Below are 17,676 nucleotides of genomic sequence, written 5' to 3'. Positions count from 1 at the left end.
GGTGTAATTTTGAACATTTAAAATAAAAAATTATACATATTTTAAGCTTTGCGATTAAAAATTCTATAATTTTGAAGATTTACAATCGTAATTTTTTCCATTTTTAAGGTTTAGAATTAGAATTTTGTTTTTGGATTCCAAAATAATCCAAATTTAACCGTTTTTATTTATACATCTTTAATATAAGAGTTTTTAGTTTTGGAAATTCTCAATTTTACTAAACTTTAATATTGATTGCTAAAATTATTAAAATTCGAGAATGTTTATTTATAAATCGTTAAAACTAAAAACTTGTAAATTGTAATTCTCCAAAATTGAACAATTGCAAAAAAAGCATTCACAATTTCATTATTTTCTATTTTGCACATTAAATATTTTTGAAATTCAAGCTTTTTTAATTGTAATTCTTCAAAATTGTAACAATCTGAACACTAAATCTTTCAAATTAAAGCGTTTTTAATTTTGTAAATTAAAAATTAAAAAATTTTTAAGTTGCAAATCCTGAAAATATAAGAATGTTTAATATTCAATCTTCAAAACAGAACTATTCAGAAGAAAAAAGGTGTAATTTTGAACATTTAAAATAAAAAATTATACATATTTTAAGCTTTGCGATTAAAAATTCTATAATTTTGAAGATTTACAATCGTAATTTTTTCCATTGTTAAGGTTTAGAATTGGAATTTTGTTTTTGGATTCCAAAATAATCCAAATTTAACCATTTTTGTTTATACTTCTTTAAAGAAAGACTGTTTAATTTTGAAAATTCTCAATTTTACTAAACTTTAATATTGATTGCTAAAATTATTGAAATTCGAGAATGTTTATTTATAAATCGTTAAAGCTAAAAACTTGTAAATTGTAAATCTTCAAAATTGAACAATTCCAAAAAAAGCATTCACAATTCCATTATTTTCTATTTTACAATTGAATATCTAAGAGTCTTTGATTACAAATATTCATTAAAACATAATTTTTGGGGTATATCTCTTTTATTAGCAAATGCAACTATTTTGTTAAAAATTAGTTTTTTGTTGTTTTAAAGAATTAATTTTTTTTAACCATCAATCTAACTATTCCATTTTTTTTCAAAAATTTCTGTTTTCTAATTGAAAATTTATTTATTTTGTTGAAAATTTTCATTTTTGATTAGAAAATTAATCTTGTTTGTTGAGAATTCAAAAATATGTTTCAACTTAAAATTTTAGAAATTTAAAGTGTTTCATTTCGAATTAAATATGATATTTACTTTAATTCTATTTAAAAGAATTGATTCCTCCATTATTGCCTAATTTTCGTGCAAAAACCATAAATTTCCGGAAAATTTGCAATAAATTTTATAATTTTTCTGGTGCTTTAACAGAATTTTCAGATAATTCTTGATAGATTTTCAACAAGTTTCAAGTAATTTTCCAAAATTTAATTTCCTAAGTTAGAGATCAAGTCTCAACCTTATCCTTTAAGCCGGTGTAGTTATTTTAATATTTTTTAAATTTATGATTATTAATTCTATCTTATAGTACTATAAATTTACGCATCTTTTATAGTCTTATAATTAGACAATAAAAATAAGAAACATGTAATAACCGCGCTACTTTTGCTAATATTTAATGTACCTGAAGTCTGAAAGTTCAAATGAACGAATTTTGTTTTCAATTCTATTTCATTCATAAATCTTGTTCGAACTACAATAAAAAATGCATTCTAATTTTGTTTTATTAAATATATGATTTCGAATTTAAATTAACAAATATTGTAGCCATTTTTATTGTTTACAAAGTCTTCATTTAAAAAATTCTTTCATTTAAACGTTCATAACTTGAAGCACATTAGTATTTGATATTTTGAAGCTAATTTTTTATTGCAGTTAAATGTAATCGAAATTTCAAATAATGAGGATGAAAATTGCCGGCAAAAATATGGTCCATTGTATTTTATAACTGCTGAAGGACCCGATGATTCCATAAATTATGTTTGGAGTTTTATCCACAATCCATCCGTATTGGTGACTTTGACCCAGCCTTCAACAAATGTGACTATCACATGGCCGAAAGTCGTTAAATTTCCTTCTGGTCCTGATGATCACCATTGTAATCCAGAATCTATACAATTTTCCAAAGAATCTATTTATTCATATGGAATTAGTTTACAAAAGGTATATATTAAAAACTGGTAAACAATTTCGTGAAAAAGTTAATTACAAAAAAAAAAAACAGAAAGTAGTATAGCTACAGAGGAGCCTCTCTCTACTTACCGACTGAGCGACGGTAAAATAGGGAGGTCGGTAAGTTGAGTGACTCCTACGCAGCTATACTACTATCTGATTTTTTTTTAAATTTATCTTTATAGTTGGCAAATTTTTAATCAATGACATTTTAAATTGAATAGTTTCTAATTTTGTGAATTCGTATTGAATGTTTTATTTATTTATTTTTTTTTTCAAATTGCAAGCCTTATTAACAGTTTTAAATTTGAAAGCGTATACAATTGATTAATTTTACATTTAATTCCAAATTTTATTTTCTTTCTCCTATTCCTATTTTAGCTGCATATATATCATAATTATTACATATATTTTTACAAAAACATTCTAGAGGAAAAAAACATAGTTAAAACTCTTTTTTGGTTGTATCAAACTCTTTTTGGTATAAAATTAAAATCCTTTTTGGTTGAAATATCAAATATCACGTTTTTCTTTCAGAATGAATTTTTTTATTAAAAAAATTAACAACTCAGATGGAAGTGGAACTACTTTGTTAAAAATTGATTTATTTAGTTGACGACTCATCATTTTATTTGACAAACTTTTTTTTAAAACTAATTATTTTGTCAAAAATTATGTTTTCAAGTTGAAAATTAAGTTTTTTAACTGAAAATTAAATTCAAGTTCAAAATTTTTCTTCTCAAGGTTAAAATTCTATTATTTGGATTAAAATTCCTATATTTTATTAAAAATTTCATTTAAATATTTAAATATTTCGTTAAAAAATTATGTACTTTGTTAATAATTTATCTATTTTGGTAGAAAATAATCTTATTGGTTGAAAATTGTATCTTTTTCGTTGAAAATGAGTTTTTCCTGATTTAGAATTAATTTTTTCAACTGAAAATGTAACTTCCATGTTTGTTCGAAAATTTGTCTTTTTTAATTAGAAGTTAATCTTTTTAGTTGAAAATTTATTTGTTTATTCTCAAAATTTAACTATTATGATTAGAACTAAACTATTTGGTTAAAAATTTATGTATTTTGTTGAAAAATCGTGTTTCTAAATTAAAAATCAATCTTCTTGTTTGAAAATTGACCTTTCTGGTTAAAAGTTTATCTTTTAAACTGAAGAATTATTCCATTTTTGGTTAAAAATTATTCTTTTTTAGTTAAAAATTCCACTATTTGCTTAAGAATTGATATATTTTGTAGAAAAATCGTATTTCTGAATTGAAAATTAATGTTCTTGATTGAAAATTTAACATTTTGATTAAAAATTTAATTTTCAGTTAAAGATCCATCATTTTAGGTGAAAATTCATCAGTTTGGTTAAAAATTAATTTTTTTTAACTGAAGAATTATTATATTTTTGGTTGAAAATTGAACCTTTTTTGTTCAAATTTAATTATTAGGATAAAAATTCAACTATTTGGTTAAAAATGTATGCATTTTGTAGAAAAATCGTATTTTTAAATTGAAAATCAATCTTCTTGTTTGAGAATTGACCGTTTTGGTTAAAAATTTAATTTTTAAACTTAAGAATTATTTCATTTTTGGTTAAAAATTATTCTTTTTTAGTTCAAAATTCAACTATTTGGTTAAAAATTTATTAGTTTGTAGAAAAATCGTATTTCTAAATTGATCTTCAATCTTCTTGTTTGAAAATAGACTTTTTTGGTCAAAAACTTAATTTCCAGTTAAATATCCATCATTTCAGCTGAAAATTCATCAGTTGGCTAAAAATTAGTTTTTTAAACCGAAGAATTATTCCATTTTTTGTTAAAAATTATTCTTTTTTAGTTTAAAATTCAACTCTTTGGTTGAAAAGTTAACTTTTTTGGTTCACAATTCAACTATCTAATTGAGAATTCATGTATCTAGTTGAAAAATCGTGTTTTTTAATAGAAAATTATTCAGCTTTTTTTGAAAATTGACGTTTTTGGTTAAAAATTTAACTATTTCAGATAAATATTTTTCATTTTAGTTTAAAATTCACCACATTGGTTTAAAATAAGTTTTATTTTTTGGTGAAAAATTAATTTCTTCAACTGAGAATTTAACTATTCCATTTTTGATTCTAAGCTGCTCTTGTTTAGATCAAAATTGAACTATTTGGTTGAAAATTGATCTTTTTTAGTTGAAAATTTATCTGTTTGGTTAAAAATGTATGTGTTTTGTTGAAAAAGCATATTTTTAAATAGAAAATTAATCTTCATGTTGGAAAATTCACCTTTTTGGTTAATAATTTAGCTATTTGATCAAAAAAAATCCATCTATATTTTTGAAAATTTATGATTCAAGTTGAAAACTAAAATACCTGGAACGAAGTTAAACTTTTTTGTTAAAAATTCATCTATTTTCAGTAGAAGATTGATCGTTCTAGTTAAAAAATAATCAGATTGGTTTAAATTTTTGTTTATAAAAATAATTTCTTTTACTGAAAATTTAACTATTTCACTTTTGTTTAAAATTTACCTTTTTTTGTTTCAAAATTCAACTATTTGGATGAAAGTGGCTAATTTTTAGTTAAAAACTCAGCTATTTGGTTGAGAATTAATGTTTTTCGTTGAAAAACTTTTTTTCCTTGTAGAAAATTAATCTTATGTTTCAAAATTGACCTATTTGGTTAAAAAATTTTCTATCTTTTTGAAAGTTTTTCTATCTAATTAAAATTCAAGGATTTTAGATACAAATTTAAGGAATTATTAATTATTTTTTAGTATTATTTAATTATTAATTAATTTATTGTGCTAATATGTTAAAAAATATATTTTAATTTAAATTTTCAAAGCTTTCTAAATTAAGCGTATTAATTGAATCGCTAGAAATCAATTAAAAAATTAATTAAATCCCTAGAAAGTGACAAACAAAACATTATTTATAATAAAATACCGAAATTTTATACATATTGAGACACCTGGAATATTAATATTAATTTTATTAAAATTAATTGATTTCCCTATTATATATTATTTATTCTGTGCGAAATTTTTCATCATTGTTTTTTTTTCTCTTTAGATAATCGAATTCAACGATATCAACGATACTGGATATATGAAATCTTACAACAGTTCATACGTCAATATTTTGAATCCAAGTTTTTTTAAATGGAGGGTTCAATCCAGCAATAAAAGCGACCAAGATTTCGAATTAGAAATGTTGGGGGATTCTTATTTCGATCCGAATACGAACATCAAGAGAAATGGTAACATTAAATTTATGGTAAGAATAATATTTTTCATTTTAAATATTTATTAATTTTATCTTCTAAAAAATAAATACAGGGTTCACAGTCTTTCCCCTTTTTAAAAATTCCCCCTTTTCGCCCTATTTTCTTTAAATATTTGAAATTTGAAAATAAAATATTTAAATTATGCGGAAAATTCTCTGAAATGTATTTTTTTTATCAGCTTACAGAATTATCTATTATAATTAATTGGAATTTTTTAAATTTAAGTTTCACGTGTTATTAATTAGTTTTATAATTAAAATTAAATTTTTTTTTTTCTATGAAAATAACAAAAACCTTGAAATGGAAAATTTTCAAAATTTATGGTAAGAATAATAATTTTCATTTTAAATATTTATTAATTTTATCTTCTAAAAAATAAATACAGGGCTCACAGTCTTTTCCCTTTTCAAAAATTCCCCCTTTTCGCCCTATTTTCTTTAAATATTTGAAATTTGAAAATAAAATATTTAAATTATGCGGAAAATTCTCTGAAATGTATTTTTTTATCAGCTTACAGAATTATCTATTATAATTAATTGGAATTTTAATTTAAGTTCCAAGTGTTATTAATTAAGTTTTATAGTTATATTAAATTTTTGAATTTTCTATGAAAATAACAAAAACCCCGAAATGGAAAATTTTCAAAACATAAAATTTCCGAAATATTGTCGAATTTTAAACGCCCCGAATAATTAAATTCCAAAAATAAAATTGCCGAATTATACAATATCCGATTCCTGAAACTAGAAAATTCTCGAATTTAAACATTTAAAAAATTGTTTTTTAATGCGTATAATTTAATTATTAAGAATTCAATAATTAAATGTTCAAATAATAATTTGGAAAATTAAACATTAACCAAATTTTTACCAAGAAATATATTTTCTGAAAAAGAAAATATTCGAAACAGAAAATTCCAGAAATGATTAGATTTTTGAAGAGTTTATGGAACGATTGAAAAATCTCGAAAAGTAACATTTTTGACACGGGAAAAAATTCCCGAAAAATCAAAGATTCGAAATATAAAAATTCCAAATTGGAAAGTTCTTGAATAATACAAAATTTTTGGTATGTTTATTATTGGGAAATTTTCCATTTAGGTATTTAAAAAATTTTATTTATATCGTTAAAAATTCGTCTGGTTAAATATCTACTATTTTCTTGAAAATTATTTTTTTTTCTATTTGGTTAAAATATCGACAGTTTCAGAATTCAACTGCTTGTTTCAAAATTCATGTATTTTATTGAAAATCGTCTTTTTTGGATGAAAATTCACTTGTTTTGTTGAAACTTTGATTATTTTGTTAAAAATTTAACTATTTTGTTGAAAAATCGCCTTTTTATTAGAAATTAAAGTATTTTTTCAAAAGTTTACATTTTTGTTTCAAAATTAATCAATTGTGTTGAAAATTTAATTTGTTTATCGAAAATTGAATAATTTCGTCATCTTTTTTGGTGGATAGTTTACATTTTTTGTTAAAAATTCGTCCATTTTTGACAGAAAATTAGTTAACTGTCTTGTAATAAATTCAATTATTTTGGTGAAAACGGAACAGTTTCGGTTGAAGTTTATTCAATTTTAAACCAATTTTAAATATATTTGATTGAAGTTTAATCGACCATTTGCTTGAAAATTCATTCTTTGTAGGTTGAACATTAAAAAATTGGGTTAAAAATTCAAATTTTTAATTGAAATCTTTAATATTTTTTCTGAAAATTTATTTATTTTGTTGTAAATTTAACTATTTTATGGGCAAAAAATATTTTTTCCTGTTCGATTTAGTTATTTACTCTTTTTGGTTGAAGTTTAATCATTTTTCTTTAAAATTCAAGTATTTTATTCAAAAGATGATATTTTTTTGGTCGAAAGTGCAACTATTTTGTTAAACATTTGTCGGTTTGGACAGAAAATTTTTTATTGTGGATTTATAATTTTTTGCTGTTGTTGAAAATTCTCCTGTCTTGTAAAAAATTAAATTATTTGGTTGACAACTTAACGCATCGAAAATAAAGCTTCTCTGTTCAAAATTTATTCTTTTGGTTTGAAAATTTGACTATTTTGTTAAAAGTTCCTTTCTTTTTTTAAATTAATATTTTTACTGAAAACAAAACTTTTCCACCTCTTGTAAAAAAATTAATTTTTTTTGTTGAAAATTCAACAATTTGGTCTAAAATTCAATTATTTTTTGAAAATTTATCCGTTTCCTGAAAAGTCATTTTTTTGTCCAAAATTAAACTGCTTCGTTCAAAATGTGTTCTTTTGGTAGAAATTTTTACTAATTTTTGGAAAGTTCCTTTTTTTGAAAATTAATTTTATCAGTTAAAATTTCATGTATTTTGTTGAAAACTCATCTTTTTAGATTAAAATTCAAATATTTGGTTAAAAATTTAATTATTTTTTTGAAAATTGAACTACTTTCTTAAAAAATCGTTTGTTTTGTTTAATTGAAATATTAACTGTTGTTCGTTGAATTTTAATCTTTTTTTATTTGAAAATTCATTCATTTTTTTAAAAATAAAATAATTTTGTTAAAAATTCAAGTATTTCATTTAAAAAATCATATATTTGGATTCATATTTTTTGCTGTTGAACATTCAATTGTCTTGTAAAAAATTCAATTATTTGGTTGAAAACTTAACGCATCGAAAGTTAAGCTGCTCTGATCAAAATTTATTTATTTTTTTTGAAAATTCGGCCATTTTGTTGAAAGTTCCTTTCTTTTTTTAAGTAAATTTTTTTTACTTAAAATACAACTTTTCCATATCTTGTAAAAAATTAAGTTTCTCAGTTGAAAATTTATCTTTCTATGTTGAAAATTCAACAATTTTGTATAAAATTCAACTATTTTTTGAAAATCTATCCATTTCCTCAAAACTCATTTTTTTGTGGAAAATTAAACTGCTTCGTTCAAAATTTGTACTTTTGGATGAAAATTCGACTCTTTCATGGAAAGTTCCTTTCTTTTTGCAAATTAATTTTTTTACTGAAAATATAAATTTTCCATTTTTTGTTGAAAAATAATTTGTGCAGTTAAAAATTCATCGTTGTATGTTGAAAATTTTATTATTTTATTAAAAATTAAACTGTTTCCTCAAAAGACATATATTGTTTTGTCGAAAATTCAACCCTTTTGTTTAAAATTTATTCTTTTGGTAGAAATGTCTAGTAATTTGTTGAGAATCCCTTTTTTTGCAAAATATTTTTTTTTACTGAAAATTTAACTTTTTCATTTTTTTAAATTTAATTTTATCAGTTTACAATCCATGTATTTTGTTGAAAACTCATCTTTTTAGATAAAAATTTACATATATTATTAAAAGTTTAATTATTTGGTTGAAAATTGAACTACTTTGTTAAAAAATCGTTTTGTTTTCTATTTGGTTTAAATATCAACTGTTTTTGGTTAAAATTTAATCTTTATTTGTTTAAGAATTTATCTATTTTGTTGAATCTAAAATGATTTTGTTGAAAATTCAAACATTTTATTATTTGTACAAAAAATTCGTTCTTTTGGCTTAAAATTTTGTTTCTAGTTGTTAAAAAGCCAAATTTATGATAAAATAATCAATTGCTTGATTGAAAATTTAATAGTTTTTGTTTGAAGTGCAATCTTTTTTGTTTGAAAATTCGACAATTTGGTTTAAAATTCAACTACCTGGTTGAAAATTCAATTATTTTATTAAAAATTTAACTAATATTTCTCAAAAGCCATTTTTTAATCTAAAATTAAACAGTTTTATTTAAAATTGGTTCTTTTGGTTGAAACTTCGTCTATTTTGTTTAAAAGTCCTTTTTTTTTGCAAATTAATTTTTATATTTAAAATTCACATTTTGAATTTTTTTTTTGTTTATAAACCATTTTTTTTAGATAAAAGTTCAACCATTGTTTTTAAAAATTCATGTATTTTGTTGGAAATTCGTCTTTTTTTTAACTTAACTATTGTGTAAAGTTTAATTTTTTTTTCGAAAACTCAACTGTTTTTTAAACATTTGTCCATTTGGACAGACAATTTGTGCTTTTGGCTTAAAATTTTGTTTGTTGTTAAAATGGCAAATTTTTTATTTAAAAAATCAATTGTTTTATTGAAAATTTAACAGATTTTGGTTGAAGTTCAATCTTTTTTGTTTTCAAAATTTATTCTTTTGTTTGAAACTACGATTATTTTGTTAAAAGTCACTTTTTTGCACAATAATTTTTATATTTAAAATTCAACTTTTCCATTTTTTGGTTACAAACATTTTTTTTAGTTAAAAATTCAACCATTTGTTTGAAAATTTATATATTTTGTAGAAAATTCGTCTTTTTTTTAAACTCAATTATTTTAGAAAATTTAATTTAAAAAAATTTTTTTGTCGAAAATTAAACCATTTGTTTAAAATTCATTCTTTTGGTAGAAATATCTACTAATTTGTTGAAAGTCTCCTTTTTTGCAAATTAATTTTTTTACTGAAAATGTAACTTTTGCATTTTTTCATGAAAATTAATTTTATCAGTTAAAAATTCAATTTTTTTGTTAAAAGTTTAATTATTTTGTTACAAATTGAACTACTTTGTTAAAAAATTGTTTTTTTGTTCGGTTGAAACATCAACTGTTTTTGATTGAAATTTAGTCTTTTTTTCATTGAAAATTCATTTATTTGGTTAAAAATAAAATAATTTTGTTGAAAATGTAAGTATTCTATTCAAAAAGTCATTCTTTTTGGTTGAAAATTGAACTATTTTCACAAAATTCATTTCTTTTTTTTTTCGAAAATTAAAAAAAAAAAATTAATTTTTTTATTTAACTGTCAATTTTTCCATTTTTTGTTTAGAAACAATTTTTACAGTTAAAAATTAAAAAATTTGTTTGAAAATTATGTATTTTCTTGAAAATTCGTCTTTTGGTTTAAAAACTGACCTATTTTGTTAAGTTGAATTATTTTGTTACAAAATTCAACCATTTCGTTGAAAATTGAATTATTTTGTATCAATTTGAACTATTTCCTTAAAAGCAATCTTTTTTTTTTTTTGTCGAAAATTAAACTCTTTTGTTCAAAATTTATTCTTTTGCAATGAAAATTCATCTTTTATGGTCTAAAGTAATTCTTTTTTTGTTGAAATAAATTAATTATTTTAATTTTTAATATGAAATTTTAGTGTCTTAATTCATTTATAAGATTAAACGAGAAAAATTGTACAAGAATAAAAAAAACAGTATGAACATTGATTTTAGTGAAATAAAAATTTCCTTTTTTGAGCTCTTTTTTGCGCTCTGATCCTTGTTTTTTATTTTCTATTTCTTTTATAAGTTTGAATAAAAATAATAATTTTTAACAGGCGAATGTCTTTGGCTCCGTGAAACGGTTCATGAAGGAACCTTCCATGTTGCACTCGGAAAATTCAACACAGATCGATTTAACAATCGATAAATTCGAGACGAATAGCACTTTTTCGAAAAGTAGATTTGCAGTTGAAATTCTTCTAGTCAGCGATGGAAATATAAATTCTTCACTTCCTGTCAGTGAGACAAGTACTCTGGATGATCAATACGCCCCTGGAGTTTTTAAGGTAACTTTTTTAGAAAATACTTTTTTTATGATTAAAATTGAATTGGAAATTGAAAAAAAAAAACATTTTTTAGAAGGAATTTTAAAGGATTCGAAATATTTTAGCGTATTGAAAAAAAATCCAAGGCATTTTCAAGAGATTAAAAAATTTCTAGGGATGTGCAGGGATTACAATGATTTTAAGAAATTTGAAAAATTCAAAAGGATTTCAATTTATTAAAAAAAAAAAGAAACTTTATGACAGATTAAAAAATTTCTAGAAAAATGTTCAAGATTTCAATTTATCTGAAATATTGTAGGGAATTTAAAAAAATCCCAAGGAATATTTTAGAATATTTTTTAAGTTTCCGAGGAATTTTCTATTGATTTCAGTAATTTTAAGGAATTTTATAAGATTCCAAGACATTTTTAAGAGCTATATAAAGTTTTGAAGAATTTAAAAATATTTAGAGGATTTCAAATATTGTAAGAAATTTTAAAATATACCTGGAATTTTCTAAATTATTTCTATAATTTGAAGGGATTTCAAAGTATTTGAAACATTTAAGGGTATTTTAAAAGATTTCAAGACGTTTAAAAATTCTTGAAAAGCTTCATGGATTACAAAAATTATCACATTATTTGAAATATTTAATTGAATTTTTTAAAAATCCCAAAATATTCTACATTTTTATCAGTAATTTGAAGTGATTTGAAATATTTTAGAAAATCTCAAAAGGTCAGAAGGAATTCTTAATTTTTCTCAATAATTTGAAAGAATTTCAAGGGATTTTAAATTTTTTAGTGTTATTTTAAAAATTTTCGAAGAATTTTTTGATTTCTTTCATGAATTAGAACGCATTTCGAAGGATTTAAAAAGATTTTAAAGCATTTTTAAGAGATTTAAAAAGTTTCAAGGTAAAACATTTTATAATTTTCAATTTTTAAAACGTATATTTAAATAGGAAATTTAATTGCGTATCTTTTTTACTCCTCAAAAATAGAAAAAAAACCATTTTTTCAAAAATATGGCTAAAAATTCAAATGTTTAATTGAAATCTTTAATATTTTGTTGAAAATTTAACTATTCGTTTAAAAATTCATATATTTTGTTGAAAATTCGTCGATTCGGTTAAAACTTTAACAATTTTCTGAAAATTAAATTATTTTGTTGTAAATTTAACTATTTTATGGGAAAAAAAATATTTTTTCCTGTTCGATTTAAATATTTACTCTTCTTAGTTGAAGTTTAATCATTTTTCTTTAAAATTAAAGTATTTTATTCAAAAGATGATCTTTTTTGGTCGAAAGTGAAAATTTTTTGTTGAACATTTTTCGATTTGGACAGAAAATTTTTTATTGTGGATTTATAATTTTTTGCTGTTGTTGAAAATTTTATTGTAAAAAATTAAATTATTTGGTTGACAACTTAACGCATCGAAAATAAAGCTGCTCTGTTAAAAATTTATTCTTTTCGTTTGAAAATTTGACTATTTTGTTAAAAGTTCCTTTCTTTTTTTAAATTAATATTTTTACTGAAAACAAAACTTTTCCACCTCTTGTAAAAAAATTAATTTTTTTTGTTGAAAATTCAACAATTTGGTCTAAAATTCAACTATTTTTTGAAAATTTATCCGTTTCCTGAAAAGTCATTTTTTTTGTACAAAATTAAACTGCTTCGTTTAAAATGTCACTTTTGGTAGAAATTTCTACTAATTTTTGGCAAGTCCCTTTTTTTTGAAAACTAATTTTATCAGTTAAAATTTCATGTATTTTGTTGAAAACTCATCTTTTTAGATTAAAATTCAAATATTTTATTAAAAGTTTAATTATTTTGTTGAAAATTGAACTTTCTTAAAAAATCGTTTTTTTTTTTGTTTAATTGAAATATTAACTGTTGTTGGTTGAATTTTAATAATTTTTTATTTGAAAATTCATTCATTTTGTTAAAAATAAAATAATTTTGTTAAAAATTCAAGTATTTTATTTAAAAAATCATATTTTTTGGATTCATAATTTTTTGCTGTTGTTGAACATTCAACTGTTTTGTAAAAAAATCAGTTATTTGGTTGAAAACTTTACGCATCGAAAATTAAGCTGCCTTGATCAAAATTTATTTATTTATTTTTTTTGAAAATTCGGCCATTTTGTTGAAAGTTCCTTTCTTTTTTTAAGTAAAATTTTTTTACTTAAAATACAACTTTTCCATATCTTGTAAAAAATTAAGTTTCTCAGTTGAAAATTTATCTTTGTATGTTGATAATTCAACAATTTGGTATAAAATTCAACTATTTTTTGAAAATCTATCCATTTCCTCAAAACTCATTTTTTTTGTGGAAAATTAAACTGCTTCGTTCAAAATTTGTACTTTTGGATGAAAATTCGATTCTTTCATTGAAAGTTCCTTTCTTTTTGCAAATTAATTTTTTTACATAATTTCAAGGGATTTGAAATCTTTTAGTGTTATTTTAAAATTTTGCGAAGAATTTTTTGATTTCTTTCATGAATTAGAACGCATTTCGAAGGATTTAAAAAGATATTAAAGCATTTTTAAGAGATTTAAAAAGTTTCAAGGTAAAACATTTTTCAATTTTCAAATTTTAGAACGTATATTTAAATAGGAAATTTAATTTCGTATCTTTTTTTCTCCTAAAAAAAAGGTAGTTATTGTAGTTTTCGAAATAAATAGAAAAAAAAACAATTGTTTCATCAAACCAAAATTTTATTACTTTTTTTGACTTCAGCTTGCGCTCAGTGACTCAATTTTGAGAATTTTGTAAAAAAAAATGTACAGCTATTTGAATTATTTTAATTGATTAAAATTTTTTTTAAGATCCTGAGGAATTGTCTATTGATTTCAGTCATTTTAAGTAATTTTAAAAGATTCCAAGACATTTTTAAGAGTTTTGAAGGATTTAAAAATATTTTAAAGTTTTTAAAATATTGTAGGAAATTTAAAAATATTCCTAGAATTTTCTAAATTATTTCTATAATTTGACCTTTTTCTCCTATTTTAGGATTTTTCAACTTTTTTCACCTTTTTTTGAGTTGAAAAAGTACAATTTTATTCAAAATTTCAACTTACACACCAATTAGAATTTTTATTACACTTTCCTAACCGACGAATCTTGAACCAAATGATCGAATTTTCAAACAAAAAAGATTAAACTTCAGCCAGGAAGAATGGGATTTTCAAACATAATCTCAAATTTTTAATTTGAAAATATGAATATTTTACAAAGCCAATTTAATTTTGAAGCAAGGAAAACGAATTTTCAACTGAAAAATATGACTTTTCTAACAAATGAAGATTTTTACACCAAAAGGATTGATTTTCTATCCAAAAATAAAAGTGTTTAATAAATCAGTTGAAATTTTCATAAAAAAGATTATTTTTTTAAGAAAATAGTTGAATTTAGATTAATTATAAAATAAAAATATAATTTTTTTTCAAATTAAAATAATTAGCTTTCATCCAGATAGTAGAATTTTTAACCAAGAAATTAATTTTTAGCCTAAAGGTGATATTTTTTTTAGCAAATAGTTGAATTTTCCACCCAAAAAGACGACTTTTAAAGTAAAAGAGAATTTTCAATCCAAAAAGTATCAATTTCCGAAAAAAATATGAATTTTTAACAAAATAGTTGAATTCAGATTAATTCTGAAAAAGAAATGTAATACTTTTGTTTTGTTTTGTTTCTGATGAAAGGAACTAACCAGATTTTTTGAACCAAGAGGTTAATTTTAAACAAAAAAAGGTGACTTTTTAAGAACCTAGTTCAATTTTCAATAAAATAAATAAACTTTCAAACAATTTTTACAATTTAGAACTAAGCACCAAAAATATAATAGAGGACTTTGCAATAAAACTTATTAACTTTTAAATATAAAAGGTGAATTTTCAACAACTAAAAAAAAAAAAAAAATATTTTTCTACCAAAAGATAAATTTTATTAACAAAAAAATATGAATTTTCTACAAAAGTGTAAATTTTCGATAAAAAACGATGAATATTTTTAAAAAATCGTTGTATTTTCACAGAAAGTATGTTTTTTAACTAAAAAAGATTATTTAATAAACAAAAATACAATAATAGATATTTCAAATAAAAAGAATTAATTTTATGCCAAATAATTTAATTTTTCGTCCAAAAACGCTTACTTTTTAACAAAAGACTTTAATTTTCAATGAAATAATGACATCTTTAACTAAATAGTAGAATCTTTAACCAAAAAGTATCATTATGGACCAAAAAAATTATTCATTAAAAATTCCACTCCTTGGTTGAAAGTTGAAGGAATTTTTTTAAATTTCATTTTTTTCGTTGAAGATTCATAATTTTAGTTGAAACTTCGTTTTTTTTTAGTTTAAAAATTAAATAAAAAATTCTTTTTGTTGTAAACAAGTTTTTTTTTAAACTACAAATTCAAATATTTTGTTAAGAAAGGCATCTGATTAATTGTAAATTAAATTTTTTATTGTTATTTCATGTTCTTGTTTTTAAAATTAATTTGTTTGATAGAGAATTAGTCTTTTTAGCTTGAAAGTCCAACAAATTGGTATAAAATTAAACTTTTTTGTACAAAATTCGTTCGTTTTTTTATCGAAAATTCATTCTCAATGAAAATTTTTCTGCTCCATTTTCGGTTAAAAATTCAACATTTTAGTTAAAAAATTATGTTTTTTTTGTTTGTTGAAAATTCGTCTTTTTTTGGTGGAAAATCAACTTTTTTTGGTCAAAATCTAGTCATGTTGAAAATATATCATTTTTGGTCAAATCTAACTGTTTTTTATTTTTCTTAAAGTTTTATAGCGGAAATATGAACTATAATTTTTTTTTTTTGGATAAAAACCAATCTTTTTTGTTGAAAAATCAACGATTTGCTTAGCATTATTTTTTATTCTTGACTCACAATTTTTTCTTGCTAGAAAATACACTTTTTGTAGAAATTTCATCTCTTTTTGGTTAAAAATGCAACTGCTTATTTGAAGATGTATCTATTTTGGTTGAGGGTTAAACTATTTTGTTGAAAATTACATAATTTGGTATAAAATTTAACTTTTTTGTAGAAAATTCGTTTTTATCGTTATTGTTTTAATTGAAAATTAATTTTTCTTTGTAGAAATTCATCTGCATAATTTCTTGGTTAAAAATTGAACTTTCATGGTTTAAAAATGCAGACTATTCATCTTTTTTGTTTGAAAAAAACAACAGTTTGGTAACGAATTTAACTATGCTTGTAAAAATTTAATGGTTCTGTAAAAAAAAATAGTTTTTATTATTTTTTTTAATTGAAAATTAGTTCTCAGGTTTACAACAAATTACAGCTGGTTTGTCTCATTTATCATTTGTTTATCACCTATTTGTCATTTATTTTAGAAAAAAATGTCACCTTTTCACCTTATTTTAGGAAATTTTGAAAAACTCTAAATTAATTTTCCATTGATTTCAGTAATTCTAAGTAATTTTAAAAGATTCCAAGGCATTTTTAAGTGCTATAAAGCTTCAAATGATTTTAAAAGATTTCAAAGGATTTGAATTATTGTAGAGTCTTAAAAAATACCAAGAATCTGTTTAATGATTTCAATAATTTAATGGGATTTCAAATGATTTGAAATATTTTAGGATATTTTAAAGATTCCAAGGCATTTTTAGGAGATTCAAGAATTTTTTCAAATCCTCTGAAATACTTTTAAATAATTAAAATAATTTTTAAAATGCTTGGTATTTGTTTTTAAACACCTACAATAATTCAAATTCTTTGGAATCTTTTAAACTAACTTGAAATTAATGAATTAAAAATTCATCAGAATTTTAAAAACTTTTTAAAATCTTTTAATATCATTCAAATGCTTGGAAATTCCAAAATTTTTTAATTCTCCTAACCCTTGAAATCACTTAAAAATTATTGATAAAAATTAAGAATTCGTTTCTGACCTTTTAAAATTCCCCAAAATATTAAAAATTTCTTCAAATTACCCAAAAATATTTCAAATTTATTGAAATCCCTTTGAAGATCTTTAAAATGCCCTGGAATCTTTTAAAATACCCTAAAATATTTTAAATCCCCTGAAATTCGCAAAAAATCCCTACAAAAAAATAATTCTCTTAACCCTTGAAATCACTTTAAATTATTGACAAAAATGAGGAATTCCTTCTGATCTTTTAAAATTCCCTAAAACTTGTTCAATCTCTTCAAATTATATAAATCATTTTAAAAATTCTTGTTTTCTTTTAAATTTGAAAAATATTTAAAATCTTTTTAAATCCCCTAAAATATTTCAAATCTTTTGAAATCCCATTAAATTACTAAAATCAATTGCAATTTTTAAAACTTTTACAAATCTCTTAAATTAACTTAAATGTCTGCAAAATCTCTGGATATTTTTTATCCTTATCAATAAAATTAAAATTTGTAAAAATTCGTTAAATCTCTTCAAATTACAAAAATCATTTAAAAAAATTTTGTTTCCTTTCAAATGTGAAACATATTTAAAATCCTTTAAAATTTTGTTAAATCCCCTAAAATATTTCAAATCTTTTGAAATCCCATTAAATTACTAAAATCAATTGCAATTTTTAAAACTTTTACAAATCCCCTAAAAATCATTTAAATGTCTGCAAAATCTCTGGATATTTTTTATCCTTATCAATAAAATTAAAATTTGTAAAAATTCGTTAAATCTCTTCAAATTATAAAAATCATTTAA

General features: G+C 21.4%; 1 protein-coding gene across 2 annotated transcripts in view; it reads left to right on the top strand.

The window, feature by feature from the left end:
* Positions 1-17,676, top strand: part of LOC117173656 (glycosylated lysosomal membrane protein-like) — a 31,583-nt gene that overhangs the window by 4,140 nt on the left and 9,767 nt on the right. The window contains exons 2-4 of one of the 2 annotated variants that reach the window (XM_033362299.1): positions 1,868-2,155; positions 5,225-5,428; positions 10,757-10,987. In XM_033362299.1, the coding sequence (XP_033218190.1) occupies positions 1,868-2,155; positions 5,225-5,428; positions 10,757-10,987 (723 nt within the window). The remainder of the gene's footprint in view (positions 1-1,867; positions 2,156-5,224; positions 5,429-10,756; positions 10,988-17,676) is intronic. The other variant, XM_033362306.1, reaches the window with a different exon arrangement.

The sequence above is a fragment of the Belonocnema kinseyi genome, chromosome 1 (assembly GCF_010883055.1).
Source record: "Belonocnema kinseyi isolate 2016_QV_RU_SX_M_011 chromosome 1, B_treatae_v1, whole genome shotgun sequence".
Lineage (NCBI taxonomy): Eukaryota > Metazoa > Arthropoda > Insecta > Hymenoptera > Cynipidae > Belonocnema > Belonocnema kinseyi.
The sequence above is the reverse complement of the archived record's forward strand: the minus strand, read 5'-3'. Positions and strand labels throughout refer to the sequence as shown.